This window comes from Pelodiscus sinensis, chromosome 23, assembly GCF_049634645.1.
Source record: "Pelodiscus sinensis isolate JC-2024 chromosome 23, ASM4963464v1, whole genome shotgun sequence".
In the NCBI taxonomy this organism is placed as follows: domain Eukaryota; kingdom Metazoa; phylum Chordata; order Testudines; family Trionychidae; genus Pelodiscus; species Pelodiscus sinensis.
Window position 1 is genome coordinate 18,135,740 of NC_134733.1, and position 18,559 is coordinate 18,154,298.

Here is an 18,559-nt window from a genome sequence, read left to right on the forward strand (position 1 = left end):
ATTGGGCAGCAAAATGGCAAATGAAATTTAATGTGGATAAATGTAAAGTAATGCACATTGGAAAAAATAACCCCAACTATACATACAATATGATGGGGGTTAATCGAGCTACAACTAATCAGGAAAGAGATCTTGGAGTCCTCACGGATAGTTCTCTGAAGATGTCCACACAGCAGGGCTGGACAGAGGCATGGGCGAGCTGGGCAGCTGCCCTGGGCGCCAATCAACGGGGGGGGCGCCTGATGGCAGCTGTAAGGGGCATGCGGTGTCCCTTACAGCTGCCATCAGGAGCCGCGCACCCACTTCCGCAGCGCCAACCCGCCCACATCCCTGCCGTGCCGGCCAGCAGCGCCCTCCCCGCCATGGCTGCAGTGCCCTGCACGGCCCGACACACGCGCGAGCAGCGCAGGCCAGGCCAGGCAATGTATGCGCCATGTGCCCCGGGCTGCGTGCCAGCAGTCATGGCCGGCGCGCGCATGCGCCGTGCGCACCGGGGGGGAGGGTGAGCCCGCGCACCATGGGGTGGTGCGCCCACGCGTGTGCCCTGTGCCTGAAGGCAGTGCTGCACGCCTGGCCCAGGATGCCAAAAGGGCTCGGGCAGGCCCTGCCACACAGTGTGCAGTCAAAAAAGCATGGATTCATAACATCAAAAGATTAAAAAAGGGACAGGGAATATTTTATTGCCCTTATATAAATCCATGATACGCCCACATCTTGAATACTGCGTACAGATGTGGTCTCCTCATCTCGAAAAGATTAGAAAAGGTTCAGAGAAGGGCAATTAAAACGATTAGGGGTTTGGAATGGGTCCCATATGAGGAGAGATTAAAGAGACCAGGACTTTTCAGCTTGGAAAAGAGGAGACTAAGGGGAGATATGATAGAGGTCTATAAAATCATGAGTGGTGAGGAGAAAGTGAATAAGGAAAGCTTATTTACTTATTCCCATAATAGAAGAACAAGGGGCCACCAAATGAAATTAATGGGCAGCAAGTTTAAAACAAGTAAAAGGAAGTTCTTCTTCACACAGCGCAGTCAACCTGTGGACCTCCTTGCCCGAGGAGGTTGTGAAGGCTAGGACTATAACAGGGTTTAAAAGAGAACTAGATAAAGTCATGGAGGTTAAGTCCATTAATGGCTATTAGCCAAGATGGGTAACGAAAGGTGTCCCTAGCCTCTGTTTGTTAGAGGGTGAAGATGGACGGATGGCTTGATCATTACCTGTTCAGTTCACTCCCTCTGGGGCACCTGGTATTGGCCTCTGTCAGCAGCCAGGATACTGGGCTGGGTGGACCTTTGGTCTGACCCCCTGTGGCCATTCTTATGTTCTTACTGCTATCTGGATAAAGGACTCTGGCGTCTTTGCACTGCAGAAAGATGGAACATTAAACATCTCTTTGCTGTTTTCTGCAGATCCCTCTCTGCTACCCTGCAGAGCCCGCATTTCCTTCTTAGGGGCATGAGGCAGCCCTGTACCCAGCTCGCTTCGGGCGAGCGGACGTGCACACTGTAGGAAGCAGACATGCACTAACGCAGCTGCCTGCAGCAGCGCCCTCGGTCTGCGCGTGTCCCCGAGCCAAGGCCAAAGGGGGGCCGGCCCCGCGCGGCCAGGCACAGAGTTGGAAAGCCCCACGAGACACCAGCTCCTGGACAGGACACATGCACGTGACCTCACAGCCCACGTCACAATCTGTGTGGAGCGTGTTCCAGCGGTCCCTACCCCCCCCCCCTGCGAAACTTCAGAGCCAGCCCAGAGGGGGAAGTGACGTAGTGCTTGGCTCCCGGAAGTGCGCAACGGACCCGGATGCTGAGCCCGCCAGGTCCAGCAATGTAGCCACTGTTACCGGCGCGAGGGGGGGTGTGTGTCGGGCGCTGCCATGGAGCCGGCAGACAACAGGTAGGGGAGGGGCGGGGCCTGGCCCTAGCGGGGACCCGTTGCCGGCCTGCCCTTGGGGTGGGGGAGGGGAGTCGGACGGCACCAAGTGCTTCCTGCAGAGGGGGACGCGCCCTCCCTCCCGTTGTTGCGTTCAGCCTCTCCCTATACCAGTTGGTACGGTCCAGGCAGGGGTCCTCACTTCGGTCCGCATATGACCAGGCAGGCCCTTACAGCTGTGGGGGGGACATGGAACAGCCTGTTCCTGCCCCATTCTTGGGAGGGGGGATGCCGGCATTATGTCATCACCATGCAGCCCCCACCTCCACCCCTGCCATCGAGTCGCTGTCCTGCCCTATGAGCTCATACACGGCCCCATGACGTCACGCACTCCTGTGATGACATTGCCTTGCGGCAGGGCAAGGACCGTGCCCTGTGACATCACCGCACCTCTGCATGGACCGGTAGCATCCTCACATCATCAGACCGTCCCATGACATCACCATGGCATTGTGTCAGGACACTGCCTTTCCCATGACACACTGCGATTGCCCCATGCTGGAAAGTGCCATAGGATGTTACATCGGGAAGGTGCCGTGAGACAGCAGCACAAATGCAGCCTGACGTCACATGTTGAAGAAAAATGCCATGCTGGGATGCATATCTCCAGTGGCATCCCCCTAAATGGGGGCCATCCTGGGAAAATTACAAAAGATGGCAACTCAGCATCTGCAGCCACATCTCTTACATAGGTATTAGAGATGTAAAAGTGTAACCATTTATGCTTACGTTTACATTACGGTTACATGCTGGCTCCCTGAGAGCAGGACTGGCTGGGGCTGCTGGCCCATTCCTGGGGAGGCTTCACTGTGGGCACTACAGTGTAACTTTACTCTGGGAGCAGAGCCAGCAGGGGCTGCCAGCCCTATTTCCAAGGAGGATTATATATAAGCTTTCTACTGAATAGCCCACAGTGTGTGTAACACCTAGGATTTTTAATGCTTACACGGTTACGTTTTTGAATGACTTTTTACATCCCTAACAGGTATAGCTTGGCAACATCATAAATATAACCCTGCAAATCCACAGATATCTGCTTTATATCCACGGGTACTGGTATCTGCAGATATGGATGCAGATATTCATGGCTAATTTTTGCAAATATGGATGCAGATGCAAATATAAATTTTTATCTAGAACCATGCAAATGTGGATATCTGCTTTACATCCACAGGTATCCATATCCACATATGTGGCTGCGGATATCACAGTTCATTTTTACAGATACAGATGCAGATCTAATCATAAGGCGAATGTAAACCCATGTTTACTAAATGATTTGAGATGATTTTATTCTTATTTCATTTCTGCAGAAAGATATTAATAAAACATAACTTAGTTCCACTCTTTTTAATTATTTATTATTATTATTATTATTATTATTATTATTACAGGGATCCTCTTTTTCCTCCACCTAATGAGACTACAGACCTTCCACTGCCAAATTTAACACCAAGGCATCAAGAACTTATTCCTACTCCCTGTGGCCCTGTAAGTACTTTAACTATGTAATCTTGATTCAGAGCATAAGTTATTTTGATAATTTTATAGCAGAAAAGAGTCCAAAACACCTTAGGGAAAATCTCTTCCAAACCATCTGTAATATGTAATACTTTGGCTCTGCAAGAGATCAAATGGTATGGACATGTTAGCAGTGTATTTAGTTCTTTTAAACACTAGCATGCAGAAATACATTATTATTGAAAGGGCGAGGAGAGTGAAAATTCAGATCTAAAATGCACAGAATAGTATAATCTTTATTGTCATTAATTACAGAAACTATCAGGTTACACTCACATTTTTTAAAACCCACACATTGCCTTTCATATGCTACAAAAACATCTTAGCTTATTAAGAAGGTAGGAATTTTTTAACTCCTTGTAATAAAAATAATTAGTCACTCACTCTTTAATTTCTAGTCCGTTTCAGAGCTGTGTGCTTGTGCAGCATTGAATTGCAAGCACAGCAAGAGAAAGTGTTCTTAAGACTTCCTTCTACTGGAATTTTAAAAGAAGCAAGTGAAGAAAAATAGGAAATGAACCAGATATGATTTGAAATTGCTTCCTGAAAAAAAGAAAAAACAAAAAAATCAGAAAACAGTAGGGAATGTTGAAAACCATGTCCACATTATCAGTTGATTCTTTACTAGCTCAAAAGTGAAATATTAGAAATGCCATAATCCAGTAATCAGAACATCTTGAGCTGTATTAATCATGCCTGCATAGTTTTTTCATTCAGAAGCCGATGGACTATACAAATGGTTACTTTACTTGTGGTCTCATTGGAAGTCTTTAACTAATTACTTGTGTTCATAACTGGCAGAGTATTTATGCTGTGAGGTTTTTGTATTTTCCATTGGTTTGATCTGTAAACTGAAATAATTATTAAATAGAAATCCAGTAGACAATTTAATTATTTATTGCCATTGGGGACGTCTAGATGGAGATAAAAGACCTGCAATTGAACTTGGGTTGGGCCCAAGCTCTGGGACCCTCTTCCCTTGCAGGGTACCAGATCTTGATCCCAAACATTTATACAGGAATTTTTTAGCCCCAGAATCCAAAACCTGCAAGCTGTAGGTTTAGGGTTTTTTTTTATCCCCGTATAGACATGCCCACTATGGCCAGCATATCACCAATTTACTTATGTCTGTGCTCAACTTTAAGTATATGCTGAAGTCTCATTGATGTCAGTGACACACATCCTTAAGTGCTCTCCTGAATAGTGATGATTTTAAGCATGTGCTTATGTGCCTTCCTGCATTGCAGGGTCTGTGTGACTAAATCCTAATATTTTAATGGGGAAATGTTACTGGTTTATATAATAAATAGTACAGTCCATATGCAATAAACTAACGTATAATAACCTCTTATTGTCATCTGTAGAAAGAAGTTACAAAATGGAACTATGTGGCAACAGTCATGTTTTACGAAATCCTTCCTCCAGATGACTCTTCCACTCTTATTAAGAGTAATAGAGATGTAGCCATGTTAGTCTGATCTTGCTGAAACAAAGGAAAGGACTATGCAGCTACTGTACTGTGAGAGACTCTGCTACACACTATCCAAGAAATTAAGGAACCACTTGATTAGTATCCTGTACAAGAAACAGAAGAATATCAAGAATTAAAGTGCTGCATAATCCTTTCTTTTGCTTCACTCTCATTAACAGGCACTTAAGTCTTTTTCCTGTTGCCAGTTGCACAGAAAAAATGAAGAGCATGGCATCAACATGGTTTCTCAGTAACAGCTGGGTCTGAGATTTTGACTGCTCTGAGGAAAAGAGAAAATGTGGCTTATTCACATTATCTGGACACTGCTGAGGAATCTGAAGGATTCAGTTAATTTTCTAACATAAGTTCTATAGCTAAAAGCATTTTGTGTGTGTCAGTTTGGTTTAGCAAGTGTATTTCTATGGGTGAAAGTCCTTGATTTTAGAATGATGAGGATTACAGGATTCTGGCCTTCTTATTCAGGGCTACTTCTAAGAGCTGAATTTGACCCCTCTGGATGAACTAGAAAATTCACCATTGTATCTAGGGATGGGAACTACTGTGCAACAACCTGGCCATCTCTGGTCCTCCTTAGTTTTGGAGTAATTTCTTCCATTCTGTGGAGCTTCCCTTTATGTTTGTAAGTTGTCCCTGTGATTAATTGGGTCACAGAGATCCCCTTGAGACTGTCACCTGCCCTCTGAAATGTCTCACCACCCTGTTCTGTTGAGCCAGAAGCTCTGTTCTTCCCCAGCAAAGTCACAGAGTTGAAGTAACAGCTCCCCAGCAGAATAACACAGATACTAAGAACAGCTCAGAAAGTTTGCTTCCTTTATGAAAGAAAGATATGCACAGCTGTTAACCCAACCCCATAACAATTGTTTGTATTGGGTTAGATAATAAAAGTGATTTTATTAAGTATAAATAGTAAGATTTAAATGGTTGCAAGTGGTGACAGACAGATCAAAGTAAATTATTAAGCTAAAATAAAACAAAATACACCAGTTAAGCCTAATATACTAAGAGAAATTGTTACAAATCATAATTTCTCACTCTAGATTTTATTTCAGATAAAGTTCTTCTCAGGTCAGAGCTGAACTTTTTTCTGACCTGGGCCTAGATTAGGGGTGGGCAATAATTTTTGATCACTCCAAGAATTTGGTAAGTGATCAAGGACTGCACTCTTTCATGATATTAATGGAGAAGCTGTGGGGTCTGGGATGGAGGTTGGGAGCAGAAGGGAGCTCAGGTTTGGAGACTGGGGTGCAGGAGGGTGTGTGGGTTCTGGGAGGGAGTTTGGGTGAAGGATAGGGTTATAATCAGGGGCATAGGGCCTGGGAGGGGATATGGAAGCAGGAGAGGATTCTGACCTGGAGGAGCAGTGTAGGAAGGAGTGCAGGGTTTGGGAGGGGATTGTGACCTGGAAAAGGGGTTCAGGAGGAGGTTTAGAGGGTTTGGTTTGTGACCTGGCATTGGGGTACAGAAGGAGGTGCAGGGTCTGGTAGGGAGTATGGGTGCAGGAGAGGATTCTGACCGGGCGCAGGAGGTGGTACAGGGTTTGGGAGGGGGTTGTGACCTGGGGCAGGGAGTAGCAGTGTGGGAGGGCGTGGGGTGCCACTAGATTGTGCTGGGGACAGGTGCACCATGCAAGCGGCACACAGCATGCAGAGAGCAGATGAGCCCCTTAGCTGGTTGCTTTGAGCGTTGTCTCAGGGTGTGGCAGGCAGGGAGTCTACATGAGGTTCCCTCCAGGCCATGGGACGATAGTGGGCTGGATTTGGCCCTCACAATGGATTTTGCCAACCCCTGGTCTAGGAGCTTCTCCCTCCCATCATTAGAGTTCTTTTGTTTCCAGGTCTTTTCTTGTGGCCTCTTTGATGGGGAGCAGTTTGCGAACCTAGATGAAGACATGCTTCCCATTCCTTAAATAAAATTTTCCCAGAATGGGAAGTTTTTGTTCCATTTCCTCCACTCTTGTGGAAAAATACAAAATTCAAGATGGATTCTAGAACCAGGTAGCTGGTCACATGTCTTTTTAGGACCAGTCACAGTTTAGACTTACAGGAAAACCAAGACTACTTACAGATAATTGTCTTGAGCATCGGGCCATTAAGTTCCATGAGTACCACTAATGGCTTTCATGAAAAGTCCTAGATTAATAAACAGATTTACACTTCATATTTCTTACTTCATATACAAGAAAGATATATGCACACAAATAGAATATACACAGTGATAGGATTACAAACTTTTCAATGAGAGGTTATATGTCACATTTTGCATAAAGCATACTTGAGTTATGCATATTCATATTAAAATACATTTCCATAAAAATATGGGAGAGCAGCAGTAGAGTGCCTTTTAGTTTAAAAAGTATCATTTAAGTAATTTAGTGTAATGTATTTTTAAGGTGTGATAATCTGATTTTAAAGAGATGTGTCTGAGTTTAAATATTTTCTCATTCCAGATAAAACCTTGGTCAGAGTTGTCCTCTCCTGTCAAGATCTACTTCTGTGTAACCATCCTCTCTCTGCTGAGTGTAATAGGACTAACTATAGAAAACCTCGTTCAACAGACTGAAGAAAATTTCACCGTTTCTCTGATACAGTTAATTGGAATTGGTAAGTAATGACCAGTTACTGCACTTGAAAAATAGACCCACGAATTCATCGCCCAATTAGTAAATAAAGGACTCTTACATTTCTGATTTTGTTCTAGTTGATAGAATAATATACACTGAGCCGCAATACCAACAAGAGCAACATTATACTAGTGCAGGAGAACACATGCTAGACCAGGGGTCAGCAACCTTTTCAAACCAAAGAGCCAAACTACATCAAAATTTAGAAAAAGTGGTCAACAAAGAGCCATATAAGAATGCCTATTTGCATGGCTGATAAAATACGACTTAATATTATGGACATGTGGATTAATAATAGCATAAATGAAACATTGCACTCGCAGACTTTAATGGGAATTCTGCTGCTGCATCTTTTCGCGTATTTCTTTGAAGTTTACATCATAACTGGTCTGCATGCATTCAGGCTGTCTTCTGTCAATCTTATGGCAGGGGCCTGGAGATGTGGGGCTGCAGGTGTCTGGGCTGGGGTATATGAGGCTCAGGGCACAGTGTTGGGATGTGGGGGGGTGCAAGAGTGTTATGACAAGCGGCTGGAGATGTGGCAGCACAGGAATGAGGGTCGGGGTGTATATGTGGGCTCAGGGCAGGGGGTTGGGATGTGTGGGAGGTGCAGGAGGCAGGGCAGAACACTGGGAGTGGGAAGTAGAGTATGTGGGGGGAACCCTGAGGCCAGATGATCTTATCTGGCTGGGGCTGGGCTGCTGCATCCAGGCAGCAGTGGCTGGATGAGGGGCTGGGCCAGGATCACCGCAGCCAGATCATGGCCTCCCTTCCTACCCATGCCACAGCAGTAGGAGGGCTGCAGACCCCTCTTCCCGTAGCTAGATGAGGTCTGGACCGCGGGGCCTGTCCCAGGATTGGGGCTGGTGACAGGATGCTATGGCAAGATAGGCTGAGCCCTGATTGGGGCCTTGCAGTACGTTCTTACTGGGACATCCCGCCTTCCTTTTACCTCTGGTTAAAGGTGAAATAGACGGAAAAAAGACCTCGACATGAGTAATTACACATTTTTAAAAATTTTGAATTAATTTTTCATTTTAATTTAACAAGTTTCATGTATTTTGGGAATGACAGAAGATCCGTATTTGCTTCTGTACTGTGTCATATTTGGCTCGATAGCCATAGGTTGCTGACACTTGTGCTGGATACTTCTGTGGCAGTTGTTTTTTGATATTTTAGAAGGAAGATTGAGTGTCAGGTAGAAAGCAATTCTTGGAATAGCTCAAAATAATTATTCTGGTTTTAGGATATTTTGGCTTAGGACTGTGTTACAGTTTCTGTTATTATTTAGTTTCAGTAGCGTAGTTTCCCATCGGGCAACTGTACCAACGATTTTAGTTTTGGACGATGGTCATTTTACTAGACCAAGTCCTCCTCCATGTTAGGGATGTGAAGGACTAGTTGACTATCCGATAAGCAAATACTTATCCGATAGTCGACAGGATAGTCAATTAGTCTCTCCCTTGCTCCCTCTCTCAGATAGAGGTATCAAGGCTGGGGGGGGGGGGGGAAGAAGAGAGGGTACTTCAAAGTGGCAGCACCACTTGAAGTCTGAGGCCAGACCCTGGGCTCCACACTGCACCGCCTCTTTGAAAAGAAGCATGCAGCCCAGGGCCAGCTGGGGTATCCCCAGGGTGCACGTGGCGTTTCAAAGCAGCAGTACCGTGTGGAGCCCAGGATCAGATGAGGACTAGGGATGTGAAGGACTAGTCGACTAGTTGCTCCCTGCCCTCTTGCTGCCTCTATCTGATAGAGGTAGCAAGGGCAGGGGGGTGAAGAGGGGAGTTCTTCAAAGCGGCAATGCCTCATGGAGCCCGGGGTCAGCTGCTGTGTGCGGCGCTGCCACTTTGAATCCTGCAGGGAGCCTAACGTCAGGCTCTTCGTGGCATTTCAAAGCACTAGCTCAGCGTGGTGTCTGGGATCAGCTGGGGAGTACCCAGCTGACCCCGGACTCCATGCGGCGCTGCCATGTTGAAATGCCATGGCAGCATTTCAAAGCGGCAGTGCTGCACGGAGCCTGGGGTCAGCGGGGGAGTCCCCAGCTGACCAAGGGCTCCACGTGGTGCTTTTGCTTTTCAAGTGTAGCAACAGCTCTTGGGCTGTTGCTACACTTCAAAGGTGGAGGCGCCCTATCGACTGAATAGTCGATGAAAAATGCCCGAAACTTAACATCCTTACTCCATGCCTGAGAGCACCTGTCAGCTCCTGTTTAAATTTCTCTTGCTTTCACCCATAAGCCAAGCAAGAACTGCTCATCTGTGTGGGAATCATGCCTGGAGACTGAGAAGGGCAGCTGGCTTTCGTTCTGAGCATAAGCCAGCTTTGGTATTGTCACTAAAACACTGTGAAGGCTGTTGATGAGGTTTTATAGTCTCTAATTAACACACACACACACACACACTCTCTCTCCCCCCCCCTCCACTACATGCATCTGACGAAGTGGGTCTTTGCCCACGAAAGCTTATGCTCCAACACTTCGGTTACTCTATGATGTGCCACAGGACTCCTCGCTGCTTTTACACATTACAGAAAGCTCGGCTTTAATGAGCAGCTTTTCACACAAGAATCATCAGGACAAGATAGGGTTTGGGACACTTGTGCACTGATCCAATTCAGCATCCTGCCTCTGTTAGGGTATGTCTACACTACCACCCTAGTTCGAGCTAGGGTGGTAATGTAGGCAACCGGAGTTGCAAATGAAGCCCGGGATTTGAATTTCCCGGGCTTCATTTGCATCTTGCCAGGCACCGCCATTTTTAAATGTCCGCTAGTGCGGACTCCGTGCCATGCGACTACAGGCGGCACGGACTAGGTAGTTCGGACTAGGCTCCCTATTCCGAACTACCGTTACTCCTCGTGAAGCCTAGTCCGAACTACCTAGTCCGTGCCGCGTGTAGCCGCGGGCACGGAGTCTGCACTAGCGGACATTTAAAAATGGCGGCGCCCGGCAAGATGCAAATGAAGCCCGGGCAATTCAAATCCCGGGCTTCATTTGCAACTTCGGTTGCCTACATTAACCACCCTAGTTCGAACTAGGGTGGTAGTGTAGACATACCCTTAGTGACTAGATTCAGAGTCTTCAGAGGAAGAAGAATCCCATAATATGCCAACCCAACTGTGCAGTGTTACCGATGGGGATAGTGAGAGCATTCCTGACTCCCTGTCATTGAGCTCAGACTACTCTGTTTTCTACTCTCCAGCCACTAGGTGGAGACAAGAACTCTATCTGTGCATCTCTACCACCTCATTTACAGCAGGAAAAAGAGGCCTATGTACCTGAGCTAATAGGATTTTAACATATTACTTAAAACAATGTAGATAAGCCTAGTTGCAGTTTTAACAACTTGTCTGGTACTAGCTGGTAATGGGACTGGGACAAGGAACCAAAGGTGGGGAAGAGACAGAACTGGGACAGGGTGTAGGGGATGGGGCAGAAGAGGTCATGCTTGGGGAAAGGGAGAGGTGGATTATACAGAAGAGTCTGTCCTCACTAGAGCTCTCTTCCAGAGCCTGGAAGGTAGCCCAAGATTCCTCAAGACTCACCGTTCCTCAGCTGTTAGCAAATATCTGTAAAATACACTAAAATGTTCCCCCCTCAAAAAAAAAAAAAAAGACTAGAAACATCATGTGTTTTCTCCCTGGATTTGCTCTTGGAAGGCTCAGATATGTAAACTGTGAGCTCTCACACTTGAAGGGCCAGCTCTCAAGTGTCTTGAATCTCTATCGAAGATGTCCTTTCCCTCAAAATGTGTATGAATCATTGGAATTTAACATGTGTTAACAACAAATGAGATTTAAAGAGCCTGATTAAAATCCCTTCTCCTCTTAACGGGTCCGCTGTCAATTCTGATGAAGTTTCACTAATTCTACTGTCACTATGCAGCCTTCCACAGTAGACAAGAACTGAATGTCTAATATTAAAAAAATCAAGTAGAAACCACTTTTCTTTTTGACAAAAATATTTTGCATAGAAAAACAATAAGAAGTCCAATGGCACTTTAAAGACTAACACATTTATTAGGGCATGAGCTTTCATGGGAGACAACTTCTTCCCCAGATGCTGAAGAGAAAAGAAAAGAAAAGAAAAGAAAAGAAAAGAAAAGAAAAGAAAAGAAAAGGAAGGGATTCAAAGATGGACTCACTTCCTCCAATGCTGAAGAGTAAAGAAAAGAAAAAAGGAAGGGATACAGAGATGGGGCTTCCGTTTTTCTTTGGTCTTCAGCAACTGAGGAAGTGAGTTGTAGCTCATGAAAACTTACGCCATTATACATGTTAGTCCTTAAAGGGCCACCGGACTCCTTGATGTTTTAGCTAAAACAGACTAACGCAGCTACCCCTCTGAAACATCTCACATACAAAAGCACATGCACACCAAATTCACAAGGCCAGTTTTTCAGTTTGCCACTTGTTAGTGGCCTCATTTACCATCACAGGAAGAGTGAAAGAGGGAGTCCAATGTTCTTTTCCTGTTCATTCATTTCTTGTGATCAATCATTCACACATTACAGACAATTATAACAGAGTGTGTCCACTGGACTAACGCGGTAGGATTGGGTTTGTGCTGTGGAATGGGGTCATAATGCAAAGTCTTTGTCTTGACTAGTCACATTTGTTTACAATAGTAATAGAAATGTAGCCGTGTTAGTCTGGTGTAGCTGAAGCAAAATGCAGGACTTTGTAGCACTTTAAAGTGCTACATAGTCCTGCATTTTGCTTCCTTTGTTTACAAATCTGTTTCAGGGAGCACTTCTCTCTTAAGCACCTTGTCAATATTTGCTTGGGGAGTGGAGCACAAATCCATTCTTTTTAACTGTCCATTGTCAGCACTGCTAACTGCACTTAGCAGCTATAACAGAGCAATAAGCCCCACTACAGTTGAAATTGGTCAAGATTTGGGGGCGCAGCCCTTAAGGCACATGATAATGGCAGGTGTGGTCATTGCCCGCTTTGTTAGTGGACCCACGTTGCAGTTTTCTGCATGTGAACTAAATCATAAAGACATTTATCTCCTCCATTTTCTGTGTGGGAGAATTCTGCTGTGTTGAAAACTATAGTGCTTTGTGTAAGCACGTATCAGTAACTGCACTTTCCCCATCCCTCCCCTGGGACCTTGGGACTGGGGATATTTCTGGTTGTGGGGGTGAGATGGAACAGTGAGATGAAACAGTGTGTGCTATATGACAGCACCAGGCAATCATCATGTTCCATTTCATCGCCTGTGAATCATGGGTAAGAGTTAGGAGAAAAAGCTTCAGTGCATGTGGGGTAGAGGACTACTGAAACTTGGAACCAGATACACACCCCTTATGCTAGCCACACTACAGGTTGGGACCGGTACAGGGCCACATTTATCCACACCCCTTAGGTATAAGCAGGGATGCCAATTTTGGTTGGATGTATTCTTGAAAGTTTCATCACCAGCCATAATATTTAATTAAAGATTAATCTTTAATTCTTGGAGACGCCAGGACAAACCTGGAGAATGCAACCCTAGGTGTAAGCTAGTTTATTTGCCCTTTACTTACCTTCAGATACTTGCTTCTGAGGTTTAGGTGTGACCAATAGGGGATTATTTATGACACAATCATTCACGTGTGTACAGTTGCTAGTGTAGATGTACCCTAATGTTTCAACCCAATGTAGACGCAGACAGACTGTTGTCAAATCCATTTGTCTCCCTTCAGCAATAATCTATCCAGTACTGCTTCAGAGCTAACCCATAATGCACTTAGCTAGTTGAGCAAAACTGTTGACATGCATGGGTGTATAACTGTGTGTGATTAATAACTAGCCAGCCAGAGACTGATACGTTTCTCATAATTACTTCCACTGGGAAGGTTACATGATTTTGCTTAGTTTTATTTAAGAAACACTCCTCTCCCCCATCTCATACTATTTCATAGCTGCTGCTAATTGGTTAGGGAGTTGATAGGGTAATATTTTCAAGAAGGAGTATGAAAGGCAAGCCAAAAAAATGGATCTCATACAGTGTGTGAGACCAGTGTGTCAAGACCATATGCTACTAGCCCTAACCCCTAGTGCAGGCATGGGCAATAAAATGGCAGTGGTTCACCAGGGTTAGCTCTCTGCACCTCCGCAGGCCCGGACCATCACAGCTCCCATTGGCCGGAACAGCGATCCACAGTCAATGGGAGCTGTGATCCCCGTACCTGCGGAGGCATAGGTAACTACGATGGTGTGGGGGTTGCCAGGGGCTAACCTTGGCAGACTGGATGTGGCCTTGAGCTGGTATTTGCCCACCCCTGCCCTAGTGTGTTCTCAGTCCAGGTGATTATTGACCTGTCTTTCTCCTTGTCAGTGTTCTGCGTGTACTATGTGACCAGAGGGATCCTGCAGGAGAATCGCCTAGAGCTCATTGTCTTCGTTCTCTCCATCTTGCTGGTGATGTTTCGATCCATCGTCAACTACACAGTTCTCTCTGCTAAACAGAAGCCAGATCTCCTGGTCAGCCTCCCACTTTCATTCTCTTTGCTTTCCCCTAAATACTGACTTTGACAATCTCAGGGAAGGAAAAGCATCCTAAGTCTGACAAGACAGCTGACCTGGGGAAAGACAGGCATCTTATTCTACAGAAGTTTGCTCATTGAAGATTGATCCAAATTTCTATCTTTTCAAGTATTTTTATGGTTCTCATCATGGGACTATCTGAGTGCAGAACAAACATCAAGGGATTTTACCTCAACACCAGTGGTGTTGCCAGAAGAGCCCACTTGGGTGGGCCCCAAATTTGGGTGGGCAGGCAATGCTGGGGAGTGGGGTTAAGCCCCAGTACTCCAACCCTGCTCCCTGTCTGCAGCACAGGGTAAACCCTGGTGCCCCAGCCCTGCTTCTCAGCTGGAGTGCTAGGCAAGCTGGCAGGGGGTAGGCCTGGGCCTAACCGTAGCTATGCCCCTGCTCAACACTCCCTCCAGGATTCATGGGGTCCTATGACGCACTATTAAATTGATGCCCCTTTGCCCAACAGAAGCCCTGGGGGAGGAGAGATGATTAATTTTTAGAGAAGTGATTTTATAATATTCAGCAGCACACTAATGAAATACTTGTAAAGCAAATGGTGCTGTAAATAACAGTAAATTCAGAACCTGACAGTATGTATCTAGGGTCGGAAAATGCCTGGGAAATGGCTTCGTTCCCAATTGAGTGGCAATTTCACAGGTTGAGTGTTTTGCTAATAGCTCTGGCAGGCTTTGTCACTTTTAGGTTAACGAGATCCTCTCCGAGGAAGCAAAGCCACAAGACAGGGACAGGAAGAGGCAGATGAATGGACATGAAGACCCAGTGGTGCCCCAAATTTTCAGGTGCCGTCTGCAGCTGAATATTCTGAGGACACCCCTCTGAATTAGGGAACTTTTTACTTCCTGGTACAGATGGATACCGACACAGAGTAGATTGTGAGTTGCCTAACAGGAATTCTAAGCCAGGAATTGAACCCAGGTTTACACCTGAGTCATCATGCAATGCCCCTAACCACCAGCCCAAATCTTCCTACCATTATATTTGTTGGGAAAAGCCCTGGGAGTCTTGCCATGCTGGGAAAGCTGTGTTATCTATTGGAAAACAAATGGTGGGTGAGGTTTGTCGTTTTGTTCTAATGTCTTCCTTTTATGGCAAGTTACTGCACTGCAAGTCAGGGTGTGAGTCTACAGCAAACCCACTCTCACTGCACTAGGGCAGTGTCCACACAAGATGTTAGTGTGTGGCAAAGTGTTGAGCTGTAGATTCATACCCTTGCTTGCAACCCAGTACCTTGACATGTAGGCAGAGCCTTCTGTATGTATTTATTATAAGCAAATGGGGTGTAGAATTTGCAGGTAAGCTGCATCTTTCGCACATCTGTCACACCTAGACTGTCCTTCTAGGTCAGGGGTGGGCAAATACCAGCCCGTGGGTCGGGTCCAGTCAGGCAGAGTTAACCCCTGGCGGCGGGGGGAGGGGAGGGGACGACACACACCGCCGTATTTACTGCACTTCTGCAGGTACGGGGGGATCACAGCTCCCATCGCCTGCTGATTGCTGTTCTCAGCCAATGGAAGCTGTGATCTCCAGGACCTGCGGTGGTACAGGTAAATATAGTGGCAGTGATCCACTAGGGCAGTGGTCCCCAATGCGGTGCCCGTGGGCGCCATGGCGCCCACCAGGTCATTTATGTGTGCCTGCCTAGTGACCAGGGCTGGCCCGAGCTATTCTTGCGCTCTGGGCGCGCAGTGCATGTGCGGCCCTTGCCCTGGGCACGCGGCGCATGCACAGTCCCACCCCCGGGCACCCTGCAGCCCCAAAAGGTTGGGGACCACTTCACTAGTGGCTAACCCTGGTTAATGGCCCCTGTTTTATTGCTCACCCTCGTTCTAAGTAGTCCTTCCCTCTTATTGGCAGCTATCCCCCAGGGCGGGAAAGAGGTTCTTACTTCCAGAGTGACACTGAAAAATAAACTCTAGCAAGGAGGAACACTGCAGAAAATAAGCTAACAAGATTAAAGCAGGTATAGGACTGGCCTGCTTAGTTTACATAGCGATGACGTATTCAATTACATGTTACTTACTGGCACTGACTCTTGGAGCTTACCAGAGGAAAGGCATCAAGGAAATGCTGATTTATATAATATACAAACCCCTGCCACCTGCTGTACAGTAAACAAGAGCCAGGAAGGAGACAACAACATCAAAGCTACATTTATTGATCCCAGACAAAAAGAAGTTTTAGACTCACAGTTGAAACAACAGTATTAAAATTGAACTGCTTTTCCCATAGAAACCAATAGAGAAGATTCTCTCCATCACAGCCAATCAGATATCTTACCCAATAGAGGGATGTTCAATTGCGGGTAATCAGCGAATGGAGTAGTTGATGACTGCTCGTGAGCTAACCCTGCTGTGGCTCTGCTTTTTAAATGTATTAAAAGCTGCCTGGCAGAAGCATAGGTGGGGGACTGGGCACAAGCCGGGAATCAGCTAATTCCTGGCTTGCACTCGGTCCCCTGCACTGTGCCTCTGCTTTTTAAATGTATTAAGAGCCTTAGCATCTGGGACCAGGTGGGAGCTAGGAATCAGCTGATTCCTGGCTCGTGCCTGATCCTCAGCTACGCCGCTGCCTCTTTTGCCCCCCCCCCCCCAGAGATGGTGCTGAGGGGGAACCAGCTTTTAAGCCAGCTCCCCCCAGCACCAGCTCCTGCTCCCCTGCCCCTTTGCTGCCTCTCTCTCAGAAGCAGCGTGGGGGGGGGGAGTGACTAGTGGAGTCGCTACTTGACAAGTCGCTTACATCCCTAACCCAGTCGCTCCCCTGATGTAAGCTCAGAAACAGCCACTGCTAAAGAAATGGTGGCCTCCACAGCTGTTTCTTTCATACGTAACATTGCAATGACATTGTTTGAATTTCCAGGCTTGGGTAAGCAAAGGTTAAGGTGTAAATCTCCCACGCTGAGGAGAGCGTATGTTAAGTTGCATCTTAAACTTCATATTTAGTATTCCATTACATTAAGTGGCCAGAATTACAGCTTGCTGAGGTTGTGATCAGTGCCAATTTCTATTCCAGCAATGCATCCTGTGTAATGTTAATTGCTGTGTCCGAACCTCTGCGTTTGCATACAGCCTGATTTCCTTGTTCCTGATCCCTGTGATTTCAGCAGTAACAAATCCATATTAAATGTCCCCATTTTCTCCCTTTTGTTGAAGTTTAACCTGACTCTACTGTGGTCAGTCCAGGTGTGCCATTGTCACTCTCTTGCTTTTCTTTCCCATCAGGCCCGCTTCGTTCTGATCCTCTTGGTTGGATCCTTTGATGTGATCTGCGCCATCATCCTCATCCAGAGTCAAAGCATGATGGCTTTCCGAGTGGGCGGGGCTCTGGAAAGCCTCCAGTCGCAGTATTTTATGCTGAACCTCTGTTTTTCCATGTTGACCTTTGATCTTCAGGCGCAGGTATTAATACATTCTCCATTGCTTCCCTCTCCCACTAATATTAACCATAACTTAGAATCAAACTAGCGTAACTGCAAGTCAGGTCTTCTGCAGGCTCACCCATTGATTTCCTGTGTGACCCTCTGTATAGCTGGTATAGTTTACCCATCTGTAAACTTTTCCTAACAATGCATACCTCCCTAAGTAACCTTCATAAGGAAAAATGGCCAATACCCATAAAAATAGGCCTACATAATATTTCTTATTGTCCTACTAGACAAAACAGAAGTGGACTCTTACTACAGGTTGAACTTCTCTAGTCTGACATCTTCAGGACCTGACTGGTGCCGAACCAGAGAATTTGCCAAATTACAGGAGATCAGTATTGTCTAGCAGCATTACCAACACTTCCACTGCTTACTGGGCTCTCAGACATTTTGGGGTAAATTAGAGCTAAATAATAGTACAGAACACCGAGAACCAGACTGGTGGCTGTAAACAAACTTCATGGGACTGTGGGAAACTTGGCCACACCCCTGGTAAGTGGACATCTGGTTAATTAAAATCATGCCAGACCACAGATGTTATCAGACCAGAGAGTGCTGGATTAGAGAGGTTCAACCGTGTCTGAGGGGTGGGGCCTGCACCTTCATCCGCAGTCAGATGTGACCATCAGCCAGTAGGTAGAACAGAAGGTTTATCAGGTGACAGGGACTTATCAGCACAGAAACCAGAAGCAGTCAGCACAATCCATCTTGGGGGGAGAGGAAGCTCAGAGACAGGCCCTGACCCCCCTCCCTGCAACCCAAGCCAGCCGAGACCAACTCCCACACCCAGCAGCCCTCTCCTCCTGCCTTTGCGCTGCTTCCTGGGCAAAAGGTGTCACTTGCCCACACCCCCTCCTGGGCTTAGGTTAGGAAGGACATCAGCCATTATGTACATGTTATGGCTGGGGTAGTTTCCCCCATCTAGGTATTGGTGCAGTGCCCTGGGAAACTGAGGCCCACACACAGGGTTACTACAGGACATTAGAACTCACATGCAATATAGCAAAGCCAATACAACCTCCTCTTCATCACA

The 18,559-nt window shown here is 46.3% G+C and overlaps 2 protein-coding genes across 6 annotated transcripts in view; one reads left to right on the top strand and one right to left on the bottom strand.

Moving 5' to 3' along the window:
• The window catches only part of SLC35E2B (solute carrier family 35 member E2B), a 62,649-nt gene that overhangs the window by 43,363 nt on the left and 727 nt on the right, over positions 1 to 18,559 (bottom strand). The window contains exons 2-4 of one of the 4 annotated variants that reach the window (XM_075906199.1): positions 7,008 to 7,074; positions 3,838 to 3,996; positions 1,221 to 1,366 (exon numbers count right to left, since the gene is read on the bottom strand). The exons of 1 other annotated variant lie outside the window; for it this stretch is intronic. The gene's annotated coding sequence lies outside the window, so the exon portion shown is untranslated. The remainder of the gene's footprint in view (positions 1 to 1,220; positions 1,367 to 3,837; positions 3,997 to 7,007; positions 7,075 to 18,559) is intronic. 2 more of the 4 variants (XM_075906201.1, XM_075906200.1) reach the window with 2 other exon arrangements.
• Positions 1,742 to 18,559, top strand: part of LOC102460811 (uncharacterized) — a 33,360-nt gene continuing 16,542 nt past the window's right edge. The window contains exons 1-5 of one of the 2 annotated variants that reach the window (XM_075906207.1): positions 1,742 to 1,896; positions 3,327 to 3,423; positions 7,392 to 7,545; positions 13,885 to 14,030; positions 17,324 to 17,500. In XM_075906207.1, the coding sequence (XP_075762322.1) occupies positions 1,877 to 1,896; positions 3,327 to 3,423; positions 7,392 to 7,545; positions 13,885 to 14,030; positions 17,324 to 17,500 (594 nt within the window). In that variant the 5' untranslated portion in view covers positions 1,742 to 1,876. Of the gene's footprint in view, positions 1,897 to 2,083; positions 2,625 to 3,326; positions 3,424 to 7,391; positions 7,546 to 13,884; positions 14,031 to 17,323; positions 17,501 to 18,559 lie in introns of those variants that run through there. The other variant, XM_075906206.1, reaches the window with a different exon arrangement.